The 24698-nt window shown below is 41.6% G+C and overlaps 1 protein-coding gene across 2 annotated transcripts in view; it reads right to left on the minus strand.

Annotated features, from left to right (window-relative positions):
* Positions 1-2107: 2107 nt before the first annotated feature.
* LOC115143464 (macrophage-stimulating protein receptor-like) overlaps positions 2108-24698 on the minus strand; it is a 29806-nt gene continuing 7215 nt past the window's right edge. Inside the window, exons 3-21 of one of the 2 annotated variants that reach the window (XM_029683924.2) lie at positions 20885-21061; positions 20456-20578; positions 20091-20261; positions 17428-17591; positions 17167-17302; positions 14107-14243; positions 13744-13923; positions 13136-13235; positions 12795-13013; positions 12344-12490; positions 10907-11063; positions 7043-7126; positions 6743-6943; positions 6403-6489; positions 6088-6269; positions 5237-5346; positions 4573-4738; positions 4355-4491; positions 2108-4095 (exon numbers count right to left, since the gene is read on the minus strand). In XM_029683924.2, coding sequence (XP_029539784.1) covers positions 3861-4095; positions 4355-4491; positions 4573-4738; positions 5237-5346; positions 6088-6269; positions 6403-6489; positions 6743-6943; positions 7043-7126; positions 10907-11063; positions 12344-12490; positions 12795-13013; positions 13136-13235; positions 13744-13923; positions 14107-14243; positions 17167-17302; positions 17428-17591; positions 20091-20261; positions 20456-20578; positions 20885-21061 — 2913 coding nt within the window. In that variant the 3' untranslated portion in view covers positions 2108-3860. Of the gene's footprint in view, positions 4096-4354; positions 4492-4572; positions 4739-5236; positions 5347-6087; positions 6270-6402; positions 6490-6742; positions 6944-7027; positions 7127-10906; positions 11064-12343; positions 12491-12794; positions 13014-13135; positions 13236-13743; positions 13924-14106; positions 14244-17166; positions 17303-17427; positions 17592-20090; positions 20262-20455; positions 20579-20884; positions 21062-24698 lie in introns of both variants that reach the window. The other variant, XM_029683923.2, reaches the window with a different exon arrangement.

Genomic DNA, 24698 nt, shown 5'->3' on the forward strand with positions numbered 1-24698 from the left:
AAGTACAATGCTATTTCTCTGTAAACAAAATAACAGACTTTCAGCATGCTTATAGAAAAGGGCACTCAACATGTACTACTGCACTGACACAAATGACTAATGATTGATTGGTTGAAAGAAATTGAAAATAAGACGATTGTGGGAGTTGTACTCGCCCTCCAGCCTTTGATATTATTGACCATAACCTGTTGTTTGAGAGAATGTATGTGTTATGGCTTTTCAACCATATTGTGGATTCAGAGCTATGAATAGAACTAAGAGGGTTTTCTTTAATGGAAGCTTCTCTAATAAATATCAAATATATAAAGTGTGGTGTACCGTAGGTCAGCTCTCTAGGCCCTCTACTCTTTTCTATTTTTACCAATGACCTGCCACTGGCATTAAACAAAACATGTGTGTCCTTGTATGCTGATGATTCAACCATATACACATCAGCAACCACAGCTAATGAAGTCACTGAAACCCTTAACAGAGTTGCAGTCTGTTTTGGAACAGGTGTTCAGTAATAAACTGGTCATGAACATCTCTAAAACTCAGAGCATTGTATTTTGTACAAATCATTCCCTAACTCTAGACCTCTAGGCTATTGAACAAGTTGATGAGACTAAATTACTTGGTGTTACCTTAGATTGTAAACTGTCATGGTCAAAACATATAGATTCAATGGTTGTAAAGATGGGGAGAGGACTGTCTGTAATAAAGAGATGCTCTGCTTTTTTGACACCACACTCCACAAAGCAAGAAATGCAGGCTCTAGTTTGATCTTATCTTGATTATTGTCCAGTCATATGGTCATGTGCTGCAAAGAAAAATCTTGTTAAGCTGTAGTTGGCCCAGAACAGAATGGCGCGTCTTGCTCTTCATTGTAATCAATCAGAGTGCTAATATTAATACTATGCATGTCAGTCTCTCTTCGCTAAGAGTTGAAGAAAGATTGACTTTGTCACTTCTTGTTTTTATAAGAAACATTAATGTGTTGGAAATTCAAAATAGTTTGCATAGTCAACTTACACACAGCACTGACACACACGCTTACCCCACCAGACATGTCACCAGGGGTCTATTGACAGTCCCCAGGTCCAGAATAGATTCAAGGAAGTGTACAGTATTATACAGAGTCATGAGTGCATGGAACCCCCTTCCATCTTATATAGCACAAGTGAACAGCCAACCTGGTTTCAAAAAACTAATAAAGCAACACCTCACGGCACAACGCCTCTCCTGCATGCGACCTACTTGTTGTATGTACTGACACGTATGTGTAACTGATAGATGCACACACACACACACACACACACACACACACACACACACACACACACACACACACACACACACACACACACACACACACACACACACACACACACACACACACACACGTTCATGTTTTTTTAAATGTATGTAAATTGCAAAGTATTTTGTCTGTAATGTCTTTTCCATTATGTGTCGAACCCCAGTAAGAGTAGCTCTCACCATTGGCGTCAGCTGATGGGGAGCCTGGTACATTAAACAGGAAATCGAAGTTAGTACATCAGCCATTATAGCATTAACGGCATTTCTCTGCTCGCCATCCCAGATTGAATGACAAAATACTTGTCTCAAGGACCATGTAGAAAAGCACATTTCAAAACTGTAGCCTACAACACGGTGGAACATTATGTGGAACTGTTTACATAAAAGCCTCTTCATACCAAACCTATTGTTGCATTCTGTCAAAATATGAAACTGTAATATGATGTACAGCGCAGGTTGTCAACCTTTTCCTTTTCGAAGACCACTGAGCAAGCTTTCAAGAGGGCCCAATTGAAAAGGTTAACATAAACATAAACACTCTCACACATTTGCACACACAAACACACACACATGGCACATTAAGAGGCTGCTCTTTACAATAGCTCCACAGTGTGCTGGTGTTTATGACAGGTAAACCTATTATCATCTCTGCAGTGAGAGTATCTCCAGCTCTGCTCTGTGGGAGGCTCAGAGGAAAGAGATCCCAGAAGTCTGTGAAATACTTCAAACCCTTCAGTATAAGCAATAACCCAAAACACATATCTCATGAACACCTGTATTCATGGCTACTGTACAGAAACCAGTCATATGATGTGTTAAATCTAATGTTTTACTTTCTTCATGTTGATACAAATGTAGACTTGTGTTTTCTGATTGATGTCACTAAAACAATCCACAAGATAAACACAGTTGGAGGTGATTACACATCTAGTGACTGAAATAAACAAGAGAACTAAGGCTATAGGGTGTCCTGAGATTTCAGTACAGACTACAGTCTGCCAGTGCCAATCATTACCATTTCCTTACGCAAAGTAAACATCCCTCTTATCTCCTTTAAGTATTGTAGTGTGAAACATAGATTGTTGTAACAAAGGTCTGGCGTGTACCTTGGTCTGATGATGTGCAGAATACTGCAGCAAAAGTACTCATGACAAAGGTTTTCACTGACCTCTAGTGATGGATTCAAAGACTGACAAGCAGTAGGGGCATACTTCAGCTCAGAGTTAAATGGGCAATCCGCAGTTCAAACAACATCAAAGCAGCCACCCCCTACTTGTTTTGGTAAACAGCTGAGGGATGGGGCTGGAGAATTTTAACCACTAACAAAGCCATGAATACAAGGACTGACCATCCATGATATCAAAAGTATAGTTTTAAACATGTTTTGAGGCTATACAGTGTTTGTTTACAAACAATGGAGTAAAACAAGCTTATATTTATGGTTCTGATGGGGTGTGACAGTTGAACTAAGCTCACGAGGCAGTTCTAAGTTGTATTTTTTAAGAATCAATGGGTGTATACAGTATCATTCATTTAGAAGTCCAAAAATGGATGCAGCATCCCAGACTTTCCCTTTAATAAAAGACAGGTTTATTTCTCAAACCAGACAAATGTATATGTTGACTCCCTGAGTATCAATTAGTATTCCTATTATGATTTTCTCTGAAGAGGAAGGGCAATTTAAAGCTGACCTATTCACAAGGATGGCGAACTATCCTCTCAAAAGTGTGTCCTTGTGAATCTCAAGGGCTGAGTTGACAGGCAGCCCAATTCAGATTTGTCCCGCTGCTAATTCGTTTTTTTGACAATCACATAAGATCTTTTCACATCAGATCTTTTCACATCAGATCTGTTTGTCCAAAATAACAATTAGTTAGTGAAAAAAATATTAGAATTGGGGTGCCTGTGTAAATGCAGAAAAGTTGACCAGTTTGGTCAGTGGACATATTTCATACCATAAATCAATGACCATCTCGAATACTGTGTTTACACATGCAGCACAATTCTGATCGGTGAAAAGACCAATAGTGACAAAAATATCAGTGTGTAAACGCAACCATAGCAAAAAAGTTAGCAAAATCTGACATATTATATCCATCCTATTAAACATATTAATGTCAAGCTTAAATCATAGTCATTAATTAGCATAACATATCCACATTTCAGACATTTACATTCATTTGTTCATATTTACAGCTGTGCTTCAGACATGGAGAGGGTTCACTTGGTGTCCCATAAATGCAATTTCTCCAACTGAAAACCTACCTTTAAAAAAACATTAAAAGTACACAAAAATATGATATAGTCATAATTTGTGTACTCACAAGGTGGGGGAAACTCCATTGAAATTCAGTGTCATTGCTCACACAATTGGACACATTTAGTCAATAGTCAATGTTCTATTCCTTCCCAATCCAGTCTCAAGTAACAGAACTGCAATATTCTTTCTGCATACTGCGTGGATAGGAAAAGGAGAAGCCTTTCATCCGTGCCCTCTGACCTCTACTGTCCCTGTCCTGGTCTGTTCTGGTCTGTCTGGTCCAGTCAGTTCTGGTGTAGTCCAGTCAGTTGGACATAACGCTGTCTGACTCTGATCCAGAAGAGGCTTCAGCCTCGTCAGTGGAGGCGGTCGGGGCGGGGTAGGGCCGTGGCTGGTCCAGGTTGACGTAGGTTACCTTAAGGCTGATGTAGTGCTCTCCCTCCAGGCAGGACCAGATCTCCAGCACCTCCTGGTCCAGCGTGTGGAAATCAGGCCTGAGCTCCGGCTCCGGGTTCCAGCACTCCAGCATGATTGAGTACCTGTAGAGAAACAACAGTAGCCATCAACAACCAAGACAGAGAAGCTGTAGAGCAATGGCAACTGCCGTCAACAACCATGAGTACCCAGAAAAACAGCAACCGCCGTCAACAACCATGAGTACCTAGAAAAACAGCAACCGCCATCAACAATCAAGAGTTCCTAGCAAAACAACAAACACCATCAACAACCAAGCTCATCTGAGATAATTTTTTCAAATTCTTAGCTTACGGGGTAGAAAATAAGCCCAGAAACACTTACAGGGCATCAGGGCAGAACTGTGGCTGGGGAAGCCTGCGCCCCTTCAACAGGAATTCAGTGATGTCATAGGGGTCCACTTCAGGATAGGGGCTAGCTCCTCTGGTCAACAGCTCCCACATCAGGACCCCAAATGACCACTGTGAAGACAAGGGGTAAAGAGCTAGAGTCAAGACACATCAAGTATACAGAGTATGCTAACTAAGGACATGTCCACTCACCACATCTGACTTAGTGGTGAACTTCTGTGTCTGCAGGCTCTCTATGGCCATCCACTTGACTGGCAGCTTGGCCTTCTTGTGGTTCTGGATGCTGTAGTACTCCTTGTCAAACACATCTCTGGCCATGCCGAAGTCTGCCACCTTCACCGTGAACGTTTCATCAAGCCTAAAGAGACAATAGATAATAGATGATAATAAACAGATATTAAAGATGGGACTGCCAGGTCCTGGATTGAGAAATAGTCTTTACATTAATTTCAACTTATAATGTCACATGCACTAGTACAGTGAAATGCCTTTCTTGCCAGCACCAAACTCAACAATGCAGTAATCAATAACAATGTAACACTAAAAATAACATAAGGTAGAACAAAAACACAATAAATACAAATAAGAAGAACAGAAGAAAGTAAGTAAGCATAATATATAGAGGGTCAGTCAGTTCCAGTACCATATTTACAATGTGCAGGGATACTGGCTCGATAGATGTAGGCACTGTATTTATAGGGGTAAGGTGACTAGTATCAGGATATATGATAAACCAAGTAGCAGCAGCGTATATGATGATTGTATGTGAGTGGGTGTGTTTAGAGTCAGTAGTGAGTGTTTGTGTGTGTGTTGGCGTGTCCAAAAGGTATGAGTGACAGGGCTGCCCTTGACTTACATGCAATTCCTAGCAGCCAGGTCTCTGTGTACAAACTTCTTCTGGGCCAGGTACTCCATCCCTTTGGCAACTTGCAGCCCAAAGCCAATCAGGTCTTTCACTGTTGGGTTCTGGAGGAGGAGAGAAAGAGTAGCACAGGAGTCGTTGGTGAGATATCATTAAAACCTCTACAGGATCGGTGGGTCCCCTACGGGATGGTTGAGCTAATGTAGGCTAATGCGATTAGCATGAGGTTGTTTGTAACAAGAACATTTCCCAGAACATAGACATATCTGATATTGGCAGAAAGCTTAAATTATTGTTAATCTAACTGCACTCTCCAATTTACAGTAGCTATTACAGTGAAAGAAAACCGTGCTATTGTTTGAGGAGAGTGCACAGTTATGTACTTGAAAAGTGACTAATAAATTCATTAGGCACATGTGGGCAGTATGCAATGGTTCATTGGATCAGTCTAAACCTTTGCACATACACTGCTGCCATCTAGTGGCCAACATCTAAATTGCACCTGGGCTGGATTAATACATTATGGCCATTCTCTTGCATGTTTTTTTCTTTGTATTATCTTCTACCAGATCTGATATATATTCCCCTACATTAATTTCACATTTCCACAGACTTCAAAGTGTTTCCTTTCACATGGTTACTTCAGGTCCTGAGCTATAGGCAGTTAGACTTGGGTATGTCATTTTAGGTGAACATTTAAAAAAGGGGGTGGATACTCAAGAGTTAATAAAACCAAAGCACTTGCAGTAATCTGTAGTACACTGGTGAAAAAGGTTAAGTATCAGTTAAATCTGGCATTTCTGTCCATTTACTTTGACAAAGAAAGGCCCTATAAGCTGACTTACCCTCCTTTCACAGCGTATAAAGTGGCGCAGGTCTCCATATTTCATATAGGGCAGCACCACCAGGGGGAGCCCCTCCTGAGGCAGAAGAATGCCCAGCAGGGACAGAACGTTGTTGTGGTGAAACTCCTTCATTAGGATGCCCTCTCTCAGGAACTGCTCCACCTCCTCCAGGGCCGTGATCCCTGAGAGTTAGAGAGAGCGAGAGAGTGCGAGAGAGAGCATTGTTCTACATGAAACTAGCAGGATATACACTCAGCAAATGACGAGCATAGTTGTTTATGGCAAGAGGACTCAAAATGTAAATAATCAACTTACTGTTCAATGCTTTAACAGCACAGTGGATTAACTGTTCTTGGTTCTTGTTGTCTGTTAGGTAGCCATGGTACACAGTCCCAAAATTACCTGAATAACAACAAAATTACATCAGTGTTTTTGGGGATATTGCTCTAGTCTAGTTACATACTTGTAAATGAAAAAAATATGAACATGTGATTGAGTGGAAATAGAAATGGATGGACTCTAATGAACTGAAGCTGACTACCAGAAACATGTTTCTTCTCTCAGTATCTGAGGAGGTCCCGATTAGTTTGGCATGACAATGACAATAGGAGTCGGCAAGACAGCACCAACAAATCTGGGACCGGTCTATCCATACCTTTGCCAATGATCTGGTTGCGGTGAATGTTGACAGTGTCGGCTGGGATCAGGACGTCTCTGACCTCCTCCAGGAGCTCAGGTTTCAGGGTGTCCACTGAGATCAGAGGCACGGCCAAGGGGTCAAAGGTGGCAGTGTAGACCAGGCCATGGAAGATTATCCCTCCTGAGCCTGTCGTCTGGCTCGGCTGGGAGGACAGGTCTGGAGTACAGAGGAAACACTGATGAATGAATTTGAATAACAAGATTGATGAATCATAATCAATGATCACATCAAGGGTCTCACCTCGTCTATAGTCACCTGTGGGGGATAGGTCAGGGTTGCTGCTTATTCTTCTGCGGACGGACATCCTTGCTAAACGAGTCTCTACATTGGCTGAAATTTCTAAATCAACACAATTAATGACATTGTCATATACAGTACCAGTCAAAAGTTTGGACACAGAACACACATGGGTAAAGCGACATTTGAAAATTCGTCATTGGCGTCGATTGGTTACAGATGATCCAATCGCTTATGAATTTGTTTTGTACAACACCCCTCATTTCGACTTCCCCAGAAACAACTTCAACAATGGGAGGCTCAGAGTGAAGTACAGTGGGGCAAAAAAGTATTTAGTCAGCCACCAAATGTGCAAGTTCTCCCACTTAAAAAGATGAGAGAGGCCTGTAATTTTCATCATAGGTACACTTCAACTATGACAGACAAAATGAGAGAAAAAGGATTTTTAATTGATTTATGTGGAAAATAAGTATTTGGTACCTACAAACATGCAAGATTTCTAGCTCTCACAGACCTGTAACTTCTTCTTTAAGGGGCTCCTCTGTCCTCCACTCATTACCTGTATTAATGGCACCTGTTTGAACTTGTTATCAGTATAAAAGACACCTGTCCACAACCTCAAACAGTCACTCCAAACTCCACTATGGCCAAGACCAAAGAGCTGTCAAAGGACACCAGAAACAAAATTGTAGACCTGCACCAGGCTGGGAAGACTGAATCTGCAATAGGTAAGCAGCTTGGTTTGAAGAAATCAACTGTGGGAGCAATTATTAGGAAATGGAAGACATACAAGACCACTGATAATCTCTCTCAATCTGGGGCTCCACGCAAGATCTCACCCTGTGGGGTCAAAATGATCACAAAAACGGTGAGCAAAAATCGCAGAACCACACGGGTGGACCTAGTGAATGACCTGCAGAGAGCTAGGACCAAAGTAACAAAGCCTACATCAGTAACACACTACGCCGCCAGGGACTCAAATCCTGCAGTTCCAGACGTGTCCCCCTGCTTAAGCCAGTACATGTCCAGGCCCGTCTGAAGTTTGCTAGAGAGCATTTGGATGATCCAGAAGAAGATTGGGAGAATGTCATATGGTCAGATTAAACCAAAATAAAACTTTTTGGTAAAAACTCAACTCGTCGTGTTTGGAGGACAAAGAATGCTGAGTTGCATCCAAAGAAAACCATACCTACTGTGAAGCATGGGGGTGGAAACATCATGCTTTGGGGCTGTTTTTCTGCAAAGGGACCAGGACGACTGATCCGTGTAAAGGAAAGAATGAATGGGGCCATGTATCGTGAGATTTTGAGTGAAAACCTCCTTCCATCAGCAAGGGCATTGAAGATGAAACGTGGCTGGGTCTTTCAGCATGACAATGATCCCAAACGCACCACCCGGGAAACAAAGGAGTGCCTTCGTAAGAAGCATTTCAAGGTCCTGGAGTGGCCTAGCCAGTCTCCAGATCTCAACTCCATAGAAAATCTTTGGAGGGAGTTGAAAGTCCGTGTTGCCCAGCAACAGCCCCAAAACATCACTGCTCTAGAGGAGATCTGCATGGAGGAATAGGCCAAAATACCAGCAACAGTGTGTGAAAACCTTGTGAAGACTTACAGAAAACGTTTGACCTCTGTCATTGCCAACAAAGGGTATATAACAAAGTATTGAGATAAACTTTTGTTATTGACCAAATACTTATTTTCCACCATAATTTTCAAATAAATTCATTAAAAATCCTACAATGTGATTTTCTGGATTTTCTTTTCTCATTTTGTCTGTCATAGTTGAAGTGTACCTATGATGAAAATTACAGGCCTCTCTCATCTTTTTAAGTGGGAGAACTTGAACAATTGGTGGCTGACTAAATACTTTTTTGTCCCACTGTATGTAGTGAACATCGAGCAGTGGAAGAATTCAGTTTGAGTCATCAGGCAAATAGTGTATAGATCCATAAACATACAGTACCAGTCAAAAGTTTGGACACACCTACTCATTCCAGGGTTTTTCTTTATTTTTACTATTTTCTACAATGTAGAATACTAGTGAAGACATCAAAAATATGAAATAACACATATGGAATCATGTAGTAACCAAAACGAGTATTAAACAAATCTAAATATATTTTAGATTCTTCAAAGTAGTCACATTTTGCCTTGACGACAGCTTTGCACACCCTTGGCATTCTCTCAACCAGCTTCATGAGGTACTGTAGTCACCTGGAATGCTTTTCAATTAACAGGTGTGCCTTATTAAAAGTACATTTATGGAATTTCTTTCCTTCCTAATGCATTTGAGCCAATCAGTTATGTTGTGACAACGTAGGGGTGGTATACAGAAGATATCCCTATTTGGTAAAAGACCAAGTTCATTATTATGGCAAGAACAGCTCAAATAAGCAAAGAGAAATGACAGTCCATCATTACTTTAAGACATGAAGGTCAGTCAATCTGAAAAATGTCAGTGCAGTCGCAAAAACCAGCCAGCGCTATGATGAAACTGGCTCTCATGAGGACCGCCACAGGAAAGAAATACCCAGATTTTCCTCTGCTGCAGAGGACAAGTTCATTAGAGTTACCAGCCACAGAAATTGCAGCCCAAACAAATTCTTCACATTGTTCCAGTAAGAGACAAATCTCAATATCAACTCTTCAGAGGAGACTGAGTGAATCATGGTCGAATTGCTACAAAGAAACCACTAATAAAGGAGAGACTTGATTGGTCCAAGAAACAGGAGCAATGGACATTAAACCGGTGGAAATCTGTCCTTTGATCTGAAGAGTCCAAATTTGAGATTTTTGGTTCCAACTGCTGTGTCTTTGTGAGACAGAGTAGGTGAATGGATGATCTCCACGTGTGTGGTTCCCACCGTGAAGCATGGAGGAGGAGGTATGATGGTGCTTTGCTGGTGACAGTGTCTGTGATTTATTTAGTATTCAAGGCACAATTAACCAGCATGGCTGCCACAGCATTGTGCAGCAATATGTCATCCCATCTGGTTTGTGCTTAGTGGGACTATCATATGTTTTTCAATAGGACAATGAACCAACACACCTCCAGGCTGTGTAAGGGCTATTTGGCCAAGAAGGAGAGTGATGAAGTGAGGCATCAGATGACCTGGCCTCCACAATCACCTGGCCTCAACCCAATTGAGATGGTTTGGGATGAGTTGGACTGCAGAATGAAGGAAAAGCAGCCAACGAGTGCTCAGCATTTGTAGGAACTCCTTCAAGACCTATGGAAAAGCATTCCAGGTGAAGCTGGTTGAGACAGTTCCAAGAGTGTGCAAAGATGTCATCAAGGCAATGGGTGTCTACTTTGAAGAAAATACAAATAAAATATATTTAGATATGTTTAACACTTTTTTGGTTACTACATGATTCCATTTGTGTTCTTTCATAGATTTGATGTCTTCACTATTATTCTACAATGTAGAAAATAGTAAAAATAAAGAAAAACCCTTGACCTAATAGGTGTCCAAACTTTTGACTGGTACTGTATGTACTTAAATCAAAGCAAACAACTTTAGATACTTAGTAGATGTGAGCAAATTGAAGATAACATACTACAAGAGTACAAATGTATGATCTTAATATGAGCCATTTGCTACAGCAGGAAAAAATATTCTGCAGCAACAGGAAATGTATATTGTTATGTGGATTATTTTTATAGGTTGATGCACTTTTCTCAAATCTGAAATTTCAAAGTGGAAATTACAGACTTCAGAAGCCTATTTAAACCTCAAATACACTAAAATGTCCTACATTGCAGGAAAGTTATCCTGAAACAGGGTTATAAAACTAAGCTCCAATAACTGTACTGGTAGATGAAAGTGAATCCCAAGGTAATCTCATGGTAGCAAATCCTACGGACAGTAACGTTTCTCACCCTTCTTTTTCCTCCTCACATGTTTCATGGCGATGAAAGTCAGGGCAGCGCCAACGCACAATGCAGCAAAGATCCCCATCACCACACCCACTGTGTTGACAGTGTTGCTGAAGAAGACCACAGTGCCCACCTCATAGGCATGCCCATTCACAGATACCTGGGACAGAAACCAGGATATCACTCTCGTTTTTATATCACTTTACTTTAGTAACAGTTTACTTATGGATTGATGAACTGATTTTAACTTGGGATAGGCATGCCGCTAGCACCCCACCTCGACAACATCCGATGAAATTGCAGTGTGAAATTCAAAACACAAAATTCGTAATATTAAACATGAAAATACAAGTGTCATCCATTGTTTAAAAGCTTAAATTCTTGATAATCCAGCTGGTTTGTCAGATTTAAAAAGGCTTTACGGCGAAAGCACACCATGCGATTATCTGAGGACAGAGCCCCGCATACAAACATTACATACATTTTCCAACCAAGCAGAGGCATCAAGAATGTCAGAAATAGCGATAAAATAAATAATTTACCTTTGAAGATCTTTCGCTGGTTTCAATAACAAGGGTTCCAGATATATAACAAATGGTCCTTTTGTTCGATAAAGTCCTTCTTTATATCCTCAAAAATGTCAGTTTAGTTGGCGCGCTTGACTCAGTAATCTACCGGTTTCACTCGTTCAAAATGCATACCAATAAACTTATTCTAAACAAGTCAAACAACGTTTCTAATCAATCCTCAGGTACCCTAATATGTAAATAAATTCAAACATTTAAGACGGAGAATAGTATGTTCATTTACCGGAGATAAATAACAAAGTGTGCGCCCTCACCGACGCGCACCACAACACTACAGCTAAAATGGGAGCTCTTAGAAAAACTACAAATTCTAGTTCATTTTTCAAAAAACAAGCCTGAAACTCTTTCTAAAGACTGTTGACATCTACTGGAAAACCTAGGAACTGCAATCTGGGAGGTATTCCATTCATATTCCCATAGACAGCCATTATAATGAGTGGTGAGCTCAAAATAATTCCCGGATGGATTCTCCTCGGGTTTCCGCCTGCTATATCAGTTCTGTTATACTCACAGACATTATTATAACAGTTTTGACAACTTTAGGGTGTTTTCTATCCAATACTCCCAATTATATGCATATCCTTGCTTCCGGGCCTGAATAACAGGCAGTTTACTTTGGGCACCTCATTCATCAAAACTTCTGAATACTGCCCCCTATCCATAAGAAGGTTGGGGGTCAATTCCATTCCAATTCAGTCAAAGTAAACTGACATTCTAATTCCAATTCATTTAAATGGAATTGACCCAAAACCGGTTTACTAAAGGCCCAGTTTGGTTTACTATAGAAGAGGCATGATAATGGTTAACTAAGGGTTAAGTTCAATTAGGTTAACCAGTAAGCAGAGTAGCTCACCCTGACAGGTGACCCTTCACTGGGGATGATGAGATTCTTGGGGATCCTGCAGGTCAGTTTGTTGTCCAGTACCTGGACACCACAGTCCACACCTCCAATGCTCATTGTAATCTCCATACAGGGACTCACCATGCTCAGCTTGTTGTGCTACAGAACATGGCAGAGCAAGACTCATTGTCTCATTGTGGTACTTATTGGAGCCTTGTTATTATTTACTACAGGGACCGAAACGGGTTAGTTGTAAGCTGGTTATAATGATGTCATTTCAACCAATCAGCTTTGTCCGCTGGGACCTAAGAAATTAAGAAAGCAACTACTTACACTACTGGTACAACAACAGTCATGGTCAGATTTACACAGCAATCGATTGTTCAATTGCAGAATAGAGTTACTGTACTTGATTGACTACGTAGCTGGTTGATAATGCCTGTGTGTATGATTGTGAACGTACATGCAGGGAAACCTCAGTCTGTCCAGGGCTCAGGCTCAGTACGTTGCCTTCGTACTCAAAGGGGGTGATGCTGGCGTCTGGTTGGTATTCGAAGCGCTTCACCAGAAGTTTGTTGGCCCCGTCCATGTTGATAGTGATGATGCCCTTGTCGGTCTCATTCCTGGGGAAAACAGGGGCGAAGCACTCCATATGTGTGGGGGTTGCTGTGCCGTTGCAGACCTGGGTTACATTCAAAGTGTCAATAACAGTATTCTGGGGATAACTTAACTCACATTTCATAGATGTTACCTCCATCTTAGGTTCATGAGGCCCAGAGTTGTTAACCCTAGAGCATAACTTACACGCTGCAGAAGCTTCTGTGAGGGGTTGTGGGATTCGTAGCGGATCACAGTGTTGTACGCAGAGTCCAGATTACTGCCTTTGATGATGATTTTGGATCCACTTAATCACACGATTCAACAAATAAAAACAAACAAATACAGACGGTGTTATAGGTCACTATTGCTGAGTGTACATTTAGAGGAAACCAGCACAATTTGCACTTTATTCTTTATTATTTTTCAAATAGTTGTGGCAGTTGCTGAAATGAGACCCACAAATGGACACACAACAGGTCTCAGCATGTCTATTTCTGTTGGCCAAATCTTCACTTAGATTTACCTAATTGTCTAAAGAGAGTTTGAACATTTCCTGCACGGCATGTTTTCCCTCAGCTAAAAGTGTAGGCACTGCACTGAATGCACTTTCCTTATTACTGGCTGCTCTGTCATTGTATCTAACACTACGCCTGCTATCAACTGTCTTTTCAACTGTTTTCTACAGTTCTATAAAGCAGCATTTATAGCTGGCCAGTGAGTAAAGTACGACCTAATCTCTCGTGGACAGATTTGGGAAGTGACAACATTGTGAGAATTTTACTTCTGGGTAACCAAGTTTAAGTATGGCCTACCTTCTGAAGCTGCAGACTGGCTGTATCACAGTGATCACAGGGTTCTTCTTGTAGTGAAACATCTTGGTAGTAGCCACTTGGGATTTGTCAATGAAAACCCTGACAGGCACCTTCTTCACCACTGCCAACCCTTTGGATAGGCAGACTATGGAGGACATGGTCCCAGTACCCTCAGTGACACTGGCAGAGACAGCGTAACAAGTGGGACAAAAACATCATATTATGAACACTAATATACCGTAGATACAGACAGACACATACTAAGAAAGTGACACATTGTTTACTTCCAATGAGAGACCTTGAGAGAGCAAATTACACAGCAGAAACCAACGAAAACAGAGAGAGGTGGATTCCCATAATTACCTCTTGATGGGGCAGTCCTGGTCTCCTATAGACACAGTCTTTATCATCCCAGCATTCAAGTGAGGCCCTGTCACTGTGACCAGGGTTCCCCCTATTTGAGGCCCGTAGTCAGGAGTGATTTCTGTGATACTTGGCTCCTGGATACAAAAGTAGACATTAGGATGAATTAAATATATATATACAATGCATTTGGAAAGTATTCGGACCCCTTGACTTTTTCCACATTTTGTTATGTTACAGCCTTATTCTAAAATTGATAAAATAGTTTTTTTCCTCATCAATCTACACACAATACCCCAAATGAAAAAAATAATAATAATAATTTTGCAAATGTATAAAAGTACAAAACTAAAATATCACATTTACATTAGTATTCAGACCCTTCACTCAGTACTTTCTTGAAGCACCTTTGGAAGCGATTACAGCCTAGAGTCTTCTTGGGTATGACGCTACAAGCTTGGCACATCTGTATTTGTGGAGTTTCTCCAATTCTTCTCTGTAGATCCACTCAAGCTCTGTCAGGTTGGTTGGGGAGCGTCACTGCACAGCTATTTTCAGGTCCCTCCAGAGATGTTCGATCGGGTTCAAGTCTGGGCTCTGGTTGGGCCACTCAAGGACATTCAGAAACTTGTCACGAAGCCACTCCTGCGTTGTCTTGGCTGTGCACTTAGGGTCATTGTCCAGTTGGAAGGTGAACCTTCACCCCAATCTGAGGTCCTGAGCACTTTGGAGCAGGTTTTCATCAATGATCTCTCTGTACTTTCCCTTGACCCTGAATAGTATCCCAGTCCTTGCCACTGAAAAACATCCCCACAGCATGATGCTGCCACCACCATGCCTTCACTGTAGGGATGGTGCCAGGTTTCCTCCAGACGTGACGCTTGGCATTCAGGCCAAAGGGTTCAATCTTGGTTTCATCAGACCAGAGAATCTTGTTTCTCATGGTCTGAGAGTTCTTTAGGTGCCTTAGGCAAACTCCAAGCGGGCTGTCAGGTGCCTTTTACTGAGGAATGGCTTCCGTCTGGCCACTCTACCATAAAGGCCTGATTGGTGGAGTGCTGCAGAGATGGTTGTCCTTCTGGAAGTTTCTCCAATCTCCACAGAGGAAGTCTAGAGCTCCTTCAGAGTGACAATCAGGTTCTTGGTCACCTCCCTGACCAAGGCTCTTCTCCCCCGATTGCTCAGCTTGGACCGGTGGCCAGCTCTAGGAAGAGTCTTGATGGTTCCAAACTTCTTCCATTTAACAATGATGGAGGCCACTGTGTTCTTGGGGAAATTCAATGCTAACATAAATATTTTGGTACCCTTCCCCAGATCTGTGCCTCGACACAAACCTGTCACTGATCTCTATTGACAATTCCTTCAAACTCATGGTTTTTGCTGTGACATGCACTGTCAACTGTGGGACCTTATATGGACAGGTGTGTGCCTTTCCAAATCATGTCCAATCAATTGAGTTTACCACAGGTGGACTCCTATCAATTTTGAGTCTCATAGCAAAGGATTTGAATACTTATGTAAATGAGGTATTTCTGTTTTTCATTTTTAATACATTTGCAAACCATTCTAAAAACCTGTTTTCACTTTGTCATTATGGGGTATTGTGTGTAGATTGATGACAATTATTTTTATTTAATCCATTTTAGAATAAGGCTGTAACATAACAAAACGTGGAAAAAGTCAAGGGGTCTGAATACTTTCCGAATGCACGGTATAAACCTGTGTGGAAGTGCCTGCCTTCAATATACTTTGTATCCCTCATTTACTCAGCTGTTTCCTTTAATTTAGCAGTTACATACATACAGTACCAATCAAAAGTTTGCACACACCTACTCATTCCAGGGGTTTTCTTTATTTTTACTATTTTCTACATTGTATCTCTGGGACTCTCAGGATGACAAATCAGAGCAAGATTAATGAATGTAAGTACATTATTTACCTTCAGAGGTGAATATATCAAACCAGTCGCCGTGATAAAAGTATTTTGTTGTTGTGCACTCTCCTCAAACAATAGCATGGATTTTTTTCACTATAATAGTCACTGTAAATTGGACAGTGCAGTTAGATTAACAAGAATTTAAGCTTTCTGCCCATATAAGACATGTCTATGTCCTGGAAAATGTTCTTGTTACAACATCATGCTAATCACATTAGCGCACGTTAGCTCAACTGTCCCGGAGGAGGGACACTGATCCCGTAGAATTGAATGTTCTTTTATCTGTTTTTATTGCTAGTTTAAGTTACATGTACTCATTTTTGTTTTTATTTAACCTATATTTAACTCATGGCTTTATTTAATAATGTGTGTTTCCCAGCTTCTGTTCTTGACCTGGGGACTGTGAAGGGACCTGTGGCTGCATGTCTTGTGTGGTACTGATGAGTGTCCAAACTGTGTGCCAACTGCTTGAACAGACAGTTCAGTACCTTTAACACATTAACATCTCACACAAAGACCAGTAGTGATGCCGTCAATCTCTACTCGACATACATACCACTGACATTCACCCTCCATGTACATCTAAGTGAAATATGTGCTGTTCTGTTCTGGACCAACTGCAATTTTCCTATGTCCTTCTTTGACGCACATGATCACACAACTGGGCAGTAGTCCATGTGCGACAAAACGAGGGCCTGTAGGACCTGCCTGGTTGATTTAGTTGTCAAGAAAGCAGAGCATTGCCTTAGACATCCCTCTTCCCATTTTAGCAACCATTTTAGCTATCTAGGGTTACACCCAGCAGTTTAATCTACTCAATTTACTCAATCACCACATTATTCAATAATAGATCTAGATGAGATTTAGGGTTGAGTGAGTGATTTAGTCTCAAAAACAATTATTTTAGTTTGAGATATTTAGCACCAGCCTATTGCTAGATACTTATTCTAAAACTGACTGAAGTTCTATGTTAAGGTAGTCAGTTATTTCTGGATTTACATCCTTATCATGGATTGAGAGTTATGTATCTAATAGAACATATAGGGTTTTATTAAATGGAAGCCTCTCTAATGCAAATTCAGTTTTTACTGTGTCAACAATCAAATAAATGTAATCCTCCTCACCACAAAAGTGAACCCTATCATTTGGTCTTGGCCTTCAACTGAGTAGCGTCCCTCCACCTTCCCCTCATGCACTGCCACGGTGATGTTGAGATCCTGGGATGGACCCGGAACCTTAGGGTGAATGCTACACACCAGCCTAGGAAGGGTCAGCGAGAAAGATCAGTGATACCTATAGCCTCAGCATAAAATAGTTTCACAGAGCTGATTTGGGTTGAGTTTATATGTCTCTATGTATTCTGTCTGTCTGTATGTGTTACTCACTGTGTACTATTGCTCTTCTCTGACAGCACAGTGCAGGGAGTCACTCCCACTCGCACCAGGTGGGTCTCCTCGCTGATGATGGCTGGTCGTAGAGGAGACTGGAACTCCCAGCCACACAGCCTTAGCTCTGTCTCACCATCAGGGGGAGCCGTCTTTGGGAAAAACTGGATCCCCAATACAATACCATCAGAAAGACTCCTCAAATGCTTAACTACAGTGCCTTCAGAAAGTATTCATACCCCTTGACTTATTACACATTTTGTTGTGTTACAGCCTGAATTCAAAATGGATTAAAATGTACAATTGTTTTCTCACCCATCATCTATACACAATACCCCATAATGGCAAAGTGAAAACATGTTTTTAGAAATGTTTGCATTTATTGAACATGGAACACAGAAATATATATTTTAAGTAAGTATTCACACCCCTTAGTCAATACATGTTAGAATCACCTTTAGCAGTGATTACACCTGTGAGTCTTTCTGGGTAAGTCTCTGAAGCCGTCATTTTGAAGTGACTCAAATCCTATTGATTTGCATATCTGATTTGAATCTGTTCTTTTTCATGCACAGCCAAAAAGCACATGGAATAAGATATTTCAAGCCACATTTCAAACCACCTTCGTAGGTGGTTTACATAAATTAAGATACAAATCTGATTCCTGGCTATGTGACTTGTGTCTGAACATTCAAATCTGATTTATTTAACCTCAAGTGGGATTTAGACTGTTATTATTCAGCAGATCCCGTTGCTTGCTAGCTACTCTGTTAGTCTGACAACAACACGTGGTAGCTAACTAGCTTGTTAATTGTTTCCAAACAAATTAGTGAATGTGCTAGAAAGCTAAACATCTACCTAGCTAGCTGTGGCTAGCCAGAAAGGACTTGTTTTGAAAGTTGGATCATGTTATCCTTTAAGGTTTTAAAAGTCTTCTTTCTGAAGGCAGATTTTGAACATTCCAAGCAACTGAGAAACGACCATGGCAGGCAATGTTGTCACCTTAGCATGCTACATAACTTCTGAGTGATAGGAAGCACAAGAAACTACCACCAATCAGCCTACACAACTGCATACACACACGTCATTACTATGGCAACTAGCGTAGCCTTGTCTGCAAATGACTGCTGTCTGAACACACACAAATCTGATTTGGTCACTTAACTTGCTGTTTGAACAGTCAGTAGTCCAGAACAGGTTTGAAAAACAACACTGATTTGAGAATTAAGGCCTGCAGTGTGGACAAGGCTTAAGAGCTTTGCAAACCTGGATTGTACAATATTTGCACATTATTATTTTAAAAATTCTTCAAGCTTTGTCAAGTTGGTCGTTGATCATTGCTAGACAGCCATTATCAAGCCGATTTAAGTCAAAACTATAACTCGGTGACTCAGGAACATTCAATGTCGTCTTGGTAAGCAACTCCAGTGTATACAGTATTTGGCTATTTATCTCCCAGTGTCTGTTGGAAAGCAGGTTTCCTGTAGGATGTTGCCTGTGCTTAGCTCTATTCTGTTTCTTTTTATCCTAAAAACTCCCTAGTCTTTACAGATGACAAGCATACCCATAACATAATGCAGCCACCACCATGCTTGAAAATATGAAGGGTGATACTCGGTGATGTGTTGGATTTGCCCCAAAAATAACACTTTTTATTCAGGAAATAAAGTTAATTTCTATGCTATATTCTTTGCAGTTTTACTTTTGTGCCTTATTGCAAACAGGATGCATGTTTTGGAAAAGAAAATGATTCTGTACAGGCTTCCTTCTTTTCACTCTGTCATTTAGGCTAGTATTGTGGAGTAACTACAATGTTGTTCATATATCCTCAGTGTTCTCCTATCACAGCCATTTAACTCTATAACTGTTTTAAAGTCACCATTGGCCTCATGGTGAAATCCCTGTGTGGTTTGCTTCCTCTCCGGTAACTGAGTTAGGAAGGACGCCTGTATCTTTGTAGTGACTGGGTGTATTGATGTACAATGCAAAGTGTAATTAATAACTTCACTATGGTCAAAAGGATATTCAATCTCTACTTCTCTTTTTTACCCATAAACAGGTGCCCTTTTTGCGAGGCATAGGAAAACCTCCCTGGTTTTTGATTCTGTGTTTGAAATTCACTGATTGACTGAGGGACCTTACAGATACTGTAATTATATGTGTGTTTTTGTGTGCGGTACAGAGATGCAGTAGTCATTCAAAAATCCTGATAAACACTTTTATTGCACACAAAGTGAGTCCATGCAACTTATTGTGACTTGTTAAGCAAATTATTACTCCTGAATGTATTTAGGCTTGCCATAACAAAGGGGTTGAATACTTATTGATTTCAGCTGTTCGTTTCACTAATTTGTAAACATTTCTAAAAACATAATTCCACTTTGACATTATGGTGTTTTGTGTGTAGGCCAATTACACTAAATCTCAATGAAAGCCATTTTAAATTCAGGCTGTAACAACGACAAAATGTGGAAGAGGTCAAGACGTGCGAATACTTTCTGAAGGCACTCAGTTTCAATATCCTATTGATAATGTCTTGGTTTCTTCAACCTACGTGTTTGGTGGTCGTGGTTCAGACATTTATGATCAGATGAAAAGACAAGACCCTCCCTCTACTGGGTCGCTTCTCTTCCACTCCCTACTTCAGCCCCCAGCAGTCTTACCTTTGTGATGACGGGAGGACAGGACTCACTCTTCCACTGTATGAGGCATTCCTCCTGCCTGGAGCACACCCCCGAACACCAGCCACACCCTATGAACCTGGGCGCCATCAGACACGTGGAGCAGGTCAGGAAGTGTTTACATCCTGGTCCTTTAGGAGACACACTGAACATCTGGCACAGAGAGAGAGAAAAGTGATAGAGAGAGAAAAGTGAGAAATGAGAGGAGAGAAAGACAGAGACAAAGACAGAGAGAGAGACAGAGACAGAGAGAGAGAGAAAAAAAGAGAGTCACACTGCCAAAATAAGTCACAAGTAAAAAAACAAGGGAATACCAAGAAGTATTTATGATTGAATTGAAAAGGCACCTTATTTCCAACCACAAAGAGCAAGGACTCGTTAGATTGCACAGCAGCTTTCCTGGACACCTCATTGTCCTCTCCCAGAGAATAGTTGGCAAAGATGATGGGATTTGACCTCCTCAGGATGAGCTACAACAGTCAAAGTCACTACAGTTATATCATTAAGTCATGGCAGACCTATGAAAGGAATGGACTTGTGATGTGTTCTACTTAGGTTGGTTACAATGCCGAGAGAGCTAATGATTGTCATTGGAGAACACTGATTATATAATATTTACACTTGAGAAAAGACAGTCATAGACATGCATAAGGTAAAACTTTAAAATATAACTCCATCTACCCCCACTTTCACTGTCTGCATTCATGAAGTAGACTGTAATGTCATATTCTCCCACCAGATGTCTCAGTGAGTATACTGTACTGTACCACACACACCTGCAACAGCCTGCCGTCCTTGGTGCCAATGTGTGCCACAGTGTTGTTCCCGATGATGGTGACCAGTACTGAGGTGAGCAGGACGTTGTTCATGTACCTGTTGAAGAGGTCCAACCTGTAGTATGGCTTAGACACCAGGGTGGACTTGGCCATGCATGTAGCGTTGTTGTCGGAGCTCTGCAGACACACATAGAGATTACTCATACTGACTGACTATTCAAACATGACTGGTCATTTCACACCTTTTCCATTTTAGATGAGGTTTATTACTTTGGTAATCCTATGGTTTATTTGACTTTACATAAAGTGAGCTCCAAAATGATTGGGACAGTGACACATTTGTACTCCAGAACTTTGGATTTGAAACAATACAATGATTAGGATGTTAAAATGTAGACTGTCAGCTTTAATTTGAGGGTATTGTCATCCAGAAATTGCAGCACTTTTTGTACATTGTCTCCCCCCATTTTAGTGGATCAAAAGTACTGGGACAAATCCACTTACAGTATATCACAAAAGTGAGTACACCTCTCACATTTTTGTAAATATTTGAGTATATCTTTTCATGTGACAACACTGAAGAAAGGACACTTTTCTACAATGTAAAGTAGTGAGTGTACAGCTTGTATAACAGTGTAAATTTGCTGTCCCCTCAAAATAACTCAACACACAGCCATTAATGTCTAAACCACTGGCAACAAAAGTGAGTACACCCCAAAGTGAAAATGTCCAAATTGGGCCCAATTAGCCATTTTCCCTCCCGGTGTCATATGACTCGTTAGTGTTACACGGTCTCAGGTGTGAATGGGGAGCAGGTGTGTTAAATTTGGTGTCATCGCTCTCACACTCCCTCATACTGACTGGTCACTGGAAGTTCAACATGGCACCTCATGGCAAAGAACTCTCTGAGGATCTGAAAAAAAGAATTGTTGCTCTACATAAAGATGGCCTGGGCTATAAGAAGATTGCCAAGACCCTGAAACTGAGCTGCAGCACGGTGACCAAGAACATACAGTGGTTTAACTGGACAGGTTCCACTCAGAACAGGCCTCGCCATGGTCGACCAAAGAAGTTGAGTGCACGTGCTCAGCGTCATATCCAGAGGTTGTCTTTGGGAAATAGACGTATGAGTGCTGCCAGCATTGCTGCAGAGGTTGAAGGGGTGGGGGAGTCAGCCTGTCAATGCTCAGACCATACGCCGTATACTGCATCAAATTGGTCTGCATGGCTGTCGTCCCAGAAGGAAGCCTCTTCTAAAGATGATGCACAAGAAAGCCCGCAAACAATTTGCTGAAGACAAGCAGCCTAAGCACATGGATTACTGGAACCATGTCCTGTGGTCTGATGACACCAAGATAAACTTATTTGGTTCAGATGGTGTCAAGCGTGTGAGGAGTACAAAGACAAGTGTGTCTTGCATGAGTGCTACCGGCACTGGGAAGCTACAGTTCATTGAGGGAACCATGAATGCCAACATGTACTGTGACATACTGAAGCAGAGCATGATCCCCTCCCTTCGGAGACCGGGCAGTATTCCAACATGATAACGACCCCAAACACACCTCCAAGACAACCACTGCCTTGCTAAAGAAGCTGAGGGTAAAGGTGATGGACTGGCCAACCATGTCTCCAGACCTAAACCCTATTGAGCATCCGTGGGGCATCCTCAAACGGAAGCTGGAGGAGTGCAAGGTCTCTAACATCCACCAGCTCCATGATGTCGTCATGGAGGAGTGGAAGAGGACTCCAGTGGCAACCTGTGAAGCTCTAGTGAACTCCATGCCAAAGAGGGTTAAGGCAGTGCTGGAAAATGATGGTGGCCACACAAAATATTGACACTTTGGGCTCAATTTGGACATTTTCACTTAGGGGTGTACTCACTTGTTGCCAGCGGTTTAGACATTAATGGCTGTGTGTTGAGTTATTTTGAGGGGACAGCAAATTTACACTATTATACAAGCTGTACACTCACTACTTTACATTGTAGCAAAGTGTCATTTCTTCAGTGTTGTCACATGAAAAGATATACTCAAATATTTACAGAAATGTTAGGGGTGTACTCACTTTTGTGATATACTGTATATGTGTATTAAAGTAGTACAAAGTTAAGCATGAGGTCCTATATTCATAGCATGCAATGATTACATCAGGCTTGTGACTCTACAAATTAGAGGTTGACCGAATTTTTTTTTTTTTTTTTTTTTTACACCTTTATTTAATCTTTATTTAACTAGGCAAGTTAGTTAAGAACACATTCTTATTTACAATGACGGCCTAGGAACGGTGAGTTAACTGCCTTTTTCAGGGGCAGAACGACAGATTTTTACTTTGACAGCTCAGCGATTCAATCTTGCAACCTTCCTGTTAACTAGTCGCTCTAACCACCTCACAAGGAGCCCGCCTGTTATGCGAACGCAGTAAGAAGCCAAGGTAAGTTTCTAGCTAGCTTGCTCCCGGGTGGCGCAGTGGTTAAGGGCGCTGTACAGCAGCGCCAGCTGTGCCACCAGAGACTAGGAGCCCGCCTGTTATGCGAACGCAGTAAGAAGCCAAGGTAAGTTGCTAGCTAGCTTGCTCCCGGGTGGCGCAGTGGTTAAGGGTGCTGTACAGCAGCGCCAGCTGTGCCACCAGAGACTAGGAGCCCGCCTGTTATGCGAACGCAGTAAGAAGCCAAGGTAAGTTGCTAGCTCGCTTGCTCCCGGGTGGCGCAGTGGTTAAGGGCGCTGTACAGCAGCGCCAGTTGTGCCACCAGAGACTCTGGGTTCGCGCCCAGGCTCTGTCGTAACCGGCCGCGACCGGGAGGTCCGTGGGGCGACGCATAATTGGCCTAGCGTTGTCCGGGTTAGGGAGGGGTTGGCCGGTAGGGATATCCTTGTCTCATTGCGCACCAGCAACTCCTGTGGCGGGCTGGGCGCAGTGCGCGCTAACCAAGGTTGCCAGGTGCACGGTTTCCTCTGACACATTGGTGCGGCTGGCTTCCGGGTTGGATGCGCGCTGTGTTAAGAAGCAGTGTGGCTTGGTTGGGTTGTGTATCGGAGGACGCATGACTTTCAACCTTCGTCTCTCCCGAGCCCGTACGGGAGTTGTAGAGATGAGACAAGATAGTAACTACTAAACAATTGGACACCACGAAATTGGGGAGAAAAAGTGGTAAAATTCACAAAGATATTTAAAAAATAAAAGTTGCTAGCTAGCAATAAACTTAATCATAATCACTAGTTATAACTACACATGGTTGATGATATTACTAGTTTATCTAGAGTGTCCTGCGTTGCATATAATCGATGCAGTGCGCATTCACGAAAAAGGACTGTCGTTGCTCCAATGTGTACCTAACCATAAACACCAATGCCTTTCTTAATCATTACACAGAAGTAAATATTTTTAAACCTGCATATTTAGCTAAAAGAAATCCAGGTTAGCAGGCAATATTAAATTGCCAGAATTGTGACAATGTGAAATTGTGTCACTTCTCTTGCGTTCATTGCACGAGTCAGGGTATATGTAACAGTTTGGGCCTCCTGGCTCATTTCGAACTAATTTGCCATAATTTTACGTAATTATGACATAACATTGAAGGTTGTGCAATGTAACAGGAATATTTAGACTTATGGATGCCACCCGTTAGATGAAATACGGAACGATTCCTTATTTCACTGAAAGAATAAACGTCTTGTTTTCGAGATGATAGTTTCCGGATTCGACCATATTAATGACCTAAGGCTCGCATTTCTGTGTGTTATTATGTTATAATTAAGTCTATGATTTGTTAGAGCAGTCTGACTGAGCGATGGTAGGCACCAGCAAGCTCATAAGC

The sequence above is a fragment of the Oncorhynchus nerka genome, linkage group LG15 (assembly GCF_034236695.1).
Source record: "Oncorhynchus nerka isolate Pitt River linkage group LG15, Oner_Uvic_2.0, whole genome shotgun sequence".
In the NCBI taxonomy this organism is placed as follows: domain Eukaryota; kingdom Metazoa; phylum Chordata; class Actinopteri; order Salmoniformes; family Salmonidae; genus Oncorhynchus; species Oncorhynchus nerka.